The 6,248-nt window shown below is 40.7% G+C and overlaps 2 protein-coding genes across 4 annotated transcripts in view; one reads left to right on the top strand and one right to left on the bottom strand.

Moving 5' to 3' along the window:
• SLC41A2 (solute carrier family 41 member 2) overlaps positions 1 to 6,248 on the top strand; it is an 86,338-nt gene that overhangs the window by 52,199 nt on the left and 27,891 nt on the right. Inside the window, exon 11 of one of the 2 annotated variants that reach the window (XM_038155184.1) lies at positions 41 to 146. The exons of the other annotated variant lie outside the window; for it this stretch is intronic. Within the exon in view, the coding sequence (XP_038011112.1) occupies positions 41 to 146 (106 nt within the window). The remainder of the gene's footprint in view (positions 1 to 40; positions 147 to 6,248) is intronic. 2 annotated transcript variants of the gene reach the window in all.
• The window catches only part of CHST11 (carbohydrate sulfotransferase 11), a 159,339-nt gene continuing 153,302 nt past the window's right edge, over positions 212 to 6,248 (bottom strand). The window contains exons 3-4 of one of the 2 annotated variants that reach the window (XM_038155187.1): positions 3,242 to 4,020; positions 212 to 2,834 (exon numbers count right to left, since the gene is read on the bottom strand). In XM_038155187.1, the coding sequence (XP_038011115.1) occupies positions 2,729 to 2,834; positions 3,242 to 4,020 (885 nt within the window). In that variant the 3' untranslated portion in view covers positions 212 to 2,728. Of the gene's footprint in view, positions 2,835 to 2,859; positions 4,021 to 6,248 lie in introns of those variants that run through there. The other variant, XM_038155186.1, reaches the window with a different exon arrangement.

Raw genomic sequence — 6,248 nt, forward strand, 5'->3', positions numbered from 1 at the left:
ACATTTTGCTGTGGCTCCATGCTGCCTGTTTGTCTCCCAGGATCAGCTGTGGCCATGGCAGAAATGGAGCTGGGAGAAAGGAAGAACTCAGGAGCAGACCAGCCCTTCTTCTCCTCCAGCTGGGAAACACAGGGAAGAGTTAGAAGGTAAAACCAACCCGTTTCCCTGGTTGCCCCCCACTGCAGTGGCTGCTAGCTCACTAACATGAACATGAACAACCCTGAATGTCCTCCTGTGTAGCTGCAATGGAAAGACAGATTTTTTGGCTCAGTCAAAATAGCATGCCCAATAAACCAAAAGAAATGGCTATTCCTTAACATTTGTCATCCTGCTCTGAGCTGGTGAGGGCTTGCTGCTCACTGCACAGGACATGACCATATCCAGCATGTCAGCTGTTCATTTTAAACACAGATCAACAGCACCTCAAAATAGATATACTGGACTGAATAGCCAGGTTGCAGTAGTTTGGGATCAAGGTTTTTCAAAAGCAAGTGACTTCAAGCACCCACTGAAGTCCACATAAAAGCCTTCTCAGTGCTGAGCATCCACCCATAGAGCTACCCTCTGTAGGGAGACGGAATTTAGGTAATCCAACCCAAAGCCGCTGCTAAAAATCCTAGCTGGAGCAACGGTCACCCCTCAGATCTCCTGAACACATTTTTCACTTAAAGCTTTTCTATCACAGCTACCATATAGAGGTTTGGTGTCTCCAAAGCTGTAAAACTACAGAGAATATTTCAGAATGCATAAAAATGTGGTGATGGTGCCAGAGAAAAGTACAAAAAGAAAGGGGAAAGCACCCTGTTCTTTAAATATTTGTTTTCTGAAGGAACTTTTGTCTTAAATGAAAAAAATCACATCACATTCTGCTGGGTGGATTAAGAGCTGACTGAGAAGAAAATTGGACCAAAATACGAGCACTGTGGGATGCAAGACCAAACTAACACACAAGTAACTTGTAGGAAGTATTGTGAGGAGGAAAAGGGGAACTTGCCTCAGACAGTTGTTTTTTTAACAAACATACAACCATTGAACTAGGAACATAAGAGAGCCAGGACACTGTGAGAGGTACAGCTCCATACACTCTAAATGAGACTAAACTGCTTTAAAGTAAAACAATAAACTGCTTTAAAGTAATCAGCAATGGATCAGGAATTCAGAGGGGTCAGCCAGCCCCTTGTCAGCCACTGGCCCCGTGCTCCAGGTTATAAATAGGGGCTGGGTTATGAAAACTGTGGCTGTTCCAGAATAGATACCATGCCATTTGTATGGTTATGACAAAAAACATAATGACCTGAATCCTGCCTAAGACCAAATCCAATTGCAAAAGGACTTCAGTTGCTGTTTGTTATATTAATTTGTTTTTCAATGAGATTTATTCAGCAACTTATTTTTATTAAATAAAATGCAAACTATTTTTCTTCTTTAATCACATCAGTATCCTGGAAACTAATATTAATATTTAATCACATCTGTATCCTGGAAACTAATACAATTCAGTGGATATTACTGGCTACTGTACAATTTGACATTTTTCAGGATCTGGCTCTGATACTGTTGAAACAGCTCTGCCTTCAGCTGAGTTTATTTAAATCATCAGTCATTTTTGAAAGGGTTTGTTTTGATCAAAAGATTGACATGCAGGCAAGTTAAACTCCCCATTTTTAACCATCTATCAACTTTAAAACAGATTTTATATTTTCTCAAGTGTCTCAAGTTAGCCTCTGCCTCCTTTTGCCCATCAGCTGCCTGTGATGCTGAGGTGGCTACAGAGCATTCCCTCACCTGCATCCAACTGAAGCAAACATCTGGAGAAGCCTGAACTTCTGCTCCCACTAGCTGGCTAACAGATCCACAATGAAATCCCATTTTTCATTGTTTATCTGCTGTGTATAGATTACTATTTGCTTACCCAAAACAATCTGCCATACCAAAAAGCAGTTAAACACAAAACAACTGCTACTGAGACATTCCCCTTAAGAAAAAAGGTCATGGTCTTACACTAGAGATGACAAATGAATTTCTAACACATCAGAACTTAGAAAAATTCCTGTCAATGGTGTTTAGGCATCAGCTAAAAAAGAAGGCTTCTTCTCCTCTCTAGGAAAAAGCCATGAAACCAGCATGTAAGAAGATGAGATCTTTTTTATTGCTTTGCATGCTTAGAGAATTAACATGAAGATGACTTTTTGAATTTTCAAATTACATGCCCAGATTGTTTACAGCAATGTATCATTACCAGTGTGTCTCCAGTCAGTTTTGGTTGCCCATCTTAGGATCAATTAGGGAGGCACAACTTGATGGATGTCCCTACAGCTCCATCCTGGATATGAATTAAGTCAATGACAATTGCTTTGGGCATTCAAAAAATCTCTTACAGTCACTTTCCAAATGCTGATTGTTTTCTGATGGACCATCCCCAATTCATTTGGGCTGGGAGGCTTCAAATTAAGAGCCAGTAGGAGTGGTCATATTCTCCAAAAACTCATTAAGACTTATAAAAGGTTCGTGGTTTCTCTTCCTAAGGAATACATTCATGTTTCTTCAGTCATGGGTTTTAGATACTCACGAATCTACCCAAATCTAGGTTACTTTTCCTTTTCAAGCCTAAAAAGACAGATTTTGTACTAGAATGGAGTGCAACATCACTTTCTAAAGAACTTATTTGCACTAAACTTCTCGAAGTGTGTAGTTCCAGAACCATTCTCATATTTACCTGCATCAATGCCTAATGGAAGAATATTATTACCCAGAGCAAGCTGGAAATCGAGGAAAGCACAAAACCAGACTCCTTTTGTCCACATGTTATCTCACCTCTGCTGCTGAAGTGAAACCTACCAAGAGACAGTGTTTTAAATAAGCATAAATAACATTATTTGGAACTGGAGGAATGCAAAATCTATGAAATTCACTAGAACACAATTAGCATTTGTTTACAGTGTAGTCGTATTATTCATCTCTACAGCTAGATCGTCACAATTCTGTTACCCTGCAAAGAGAGCTGTCCTTTCTTACAGTTGATTTAAATAATTTTGACTGTGCTGCTCGCAGCATCATTCAAAAAAAGAAAATATTAATTTACAAAATAACCCATTCTCCATATTTATTATGTCAAATAAAAATCTTAAATAAAACAGGCTTTCTCTCCCCTCTTTCCCCCCAGCCCATCCCTCATTCCAATTTCAGGTAGCTTGGCACTGAGTAATTAAACATTAAAAAATCAAGTTTGTAGACTTCATACAGCTGCGTTTGGTGCAAGGAGCTGATGTTCTGGAAGAACTCTGTGGTCATTTCATCAGTAGTTCTCGTAGACTTTGCATAGGTGGGGAATTTCAGGTAGTTGCCTACTCCTGCCAACTGGAGAACGTAATTTGAATCCTCTTCAAGTGTTTCGTATTTTCCTATGAGGTCGTAGTGGATGTGGCAAGGGTGGCAGAGGGAGTACACAGTCTGCCAGTGCTCATTGAAGGGCTCTTCTCTTTGAGTGTGTGGGTCAATGAGATATGCCACGAACTCTTCAAATTTCACATCATCACCTTTCCGCAGAGCCTCTTGGGTTGCATTTTTCCTCTGGCGCCTCACGATTTTGGTGCCATATCGCTTGTGGAAGGAAGTGTTGTACTTCTGGGTGAATTTGTTCCTGTAGGCTGACACAAGTCTTTCAAAAGGCTCGCGAACAAAGAGGAACTTCATGTAGTTTTTCAAGCGGTGGTTGATCTCTGGGATGCTGTACTGGTTGAGGGTCTTCAGGTTTGAAGACACATGGGCTTCATTGGCCGGGATTTCCATTGGATCGCTGTACTTCCCTCTTCCTGTCAGAACCATCATGACTCTCTTCCAGTTTGTGCAGGCCACTTTGGGAACATAGCAATAGATCATTTCATGATCCTCATCCACGACCAGGTGCTTGAGATCGTTTGGTGTCAGCACACGGCGCTTCCTGCTGGACATGCTGTTTGCTCGGCATGTGTCTGTCACTTGGTCTCGTCTGATCTGATGAAGAATTGCTGTGTTGGACAACTGCAAAGGAAGCATAGGCATCAGCAGGTCAAGGGCCAGGAAATTCTCAATGCCTTTTTTGCTTATTATACAAATTCATAGAAAAGCAGATCTTTCCCTGCATGGAGTAATTCATTATGTGGCTGAGTACAACTGACGCTATTCTAGAAGATTAACTGGTTTTGTCTCAAAACTTCTTGATACACACTGATTAAATGCTGTTCACAGAGCATCCAGAGCATTGCTTTGAAGACAATATTAAGGAGCACAAATGCTCACACAGCATGGTGGCAAGTGTATTTACAGAACCCTCATCCTGATGTGGCCACTGCTTCTCTTAGGCCTGGAAAACAAATTTTGCCTCCACTCTGCAGTTAAACCCACAGCTACAGCAGTGTTGAGCCTTTTGCTGCCAAGATGAGGCAGGAAGATCCTGGAAAATTTGACAAAATGAAGACTGTGTGTTCTTGTTACTGGTGTCTTTTTGGTAAGAAAATTTAATAGTCATGGCTTGTTTCTTGGCTATGACCTTGAATATGGCTTATACATCTATGGCCAGAATAAATGAAGTCCATGGATATTACTCTCCAAGAGGAAGATTCATTCTGCCCATGCCAGTGCGGGGCTCCTGTGTTTGGTTATTCAGAGGTGTCTCTGCACGGCACAGGGTTTTTCTGTGCAGCCCTATCCTCACTGCTACAAATACCTTATTACTTATTGAGAATAAACTGCATCAAAGCAACAGTGGGAAGATGTTAGTAATGGAATTTACATTTATTTAACACCATTTAGCTGTGAATTTCGAAGAACCTTATGCTCAATAACTAATTTAGCCTCAAAGACAAGAATTAAGGCAAGTATTGACCTTCCTACTTGATAGGCAATGAAGTGTGAGATTCCTTCTTGTATGGTGAGTCTTTCAAAAGTATTTATCTTGTACCTTCTTGTTGAATTAACATGAATCATAGGACACTGAAAAGAAGTATTTGAGGCAATGTAGACTCTATACACCTTCTATGTGTGTTCCTTTGGTTATGGGGGTCTTTCTCCCTGTCAGTATACCAGAAAAAAACAGTACATGCCAGGCAAAACCCTCTGTCCTTGGCAAATGGTTTTTCACCAGTTTGGGAGTTCTGAACCTCCAGTTCCTGCAGTCACAGGTCAAATCTTTGTTTTTAATAGCAGTACTTAGCCATGATTCATATTTAGAAAACCCATCAAAACTCAAAGAACAGAATCCAAATGAATTTTAGAGTCGAAACCCCAATGAAACTCCAAAATGGGACCAAGCCAGTCACAGGATTTCTGAGCTATGCAGAGAACGGAAATAGAAATTGCTTTGTTACAGACTAGTGCTAAGAGCCCAAGTTTCACCCACCCAAAGGACAGCAAAAGCTTTTGCAGCACGTGAGCAACAGAGACTCTCCCTCTGTCTGGGCTGTGGTGGGTTGCAGAGAAATGTCTCCATGGTATGAGCAACACCAAGGGACTGGTGCATCTCAACTCTGGGCAGGAGGACTTTTTCTTCAAGAGAGTGTATATGTGCCAAGCCTGGGACCTCTGTATTTTGCACAGTGCCACCCACCACTTCTCCTCTGAAATCCCTGATACTTTCCTCATCTCTTTTGCGCCTCTGTTCAGTAAAACGCTGGCTAGTGGTGAAAATGTGCACTAGCCCAGTGCAGTTCTTTTAGACAGCTTGGCTTGTATTTTATGTGTGTGTAGTATCCCCCTGGATATCGCCCAGGTGCACTTCAAGGGCAGTTTTATGTTACAGTCAAAGAGATGAGAAGCCAGATGTGAAATGTACTTCATGCTTCCTAGGAAAACTGAATGGCAGGGACTTTCCAAATTAGATGTTAGAAAGCAGTTGTCAAGGACCACACAGATTTTTCAAGAAAATTACTTTTTCTGTTAAAAAAAAAAAAAATCCCTCTTTCAATTTATGATGTCCTCAGAGCAAAACAGAAGTAATGGATCTCAACTTGCTCTATACTGGTTAGTTACCAGTCAATAATTTTCAAAGAACTAAACAAAACCCTATGCAAACACACAGACATACAAAGTCTCTTTTGCAAATAAAAAGCTGAAATCTCTCCTCCTGCGGATTTTCATCAAAAATCATATAGCACAGGAGTCTGTTTGCCCCAGGTTTTAGAGTTAAAAAAAAAAAAAGAAAGAAAGAAAAAAAGAAATGCCTGAATATATTGCTACATTATAATATGTTAATGCACTGCATCTGATTTTCT

Source organism: Motacilla alba, chromosome 1A (genome assembly GCF_015832195.1).
Source record: "Motacilla alba alba isolate MOTALB_02 chromosome 1A, Motacilla_alba_V1.0_pri, whole genome shotgun sequence".
NCBI lineage: Eukaryota > Metazoa > Chordata > Aves > Passeriformes > Motacillidae > Motacilla > Motacilla alba.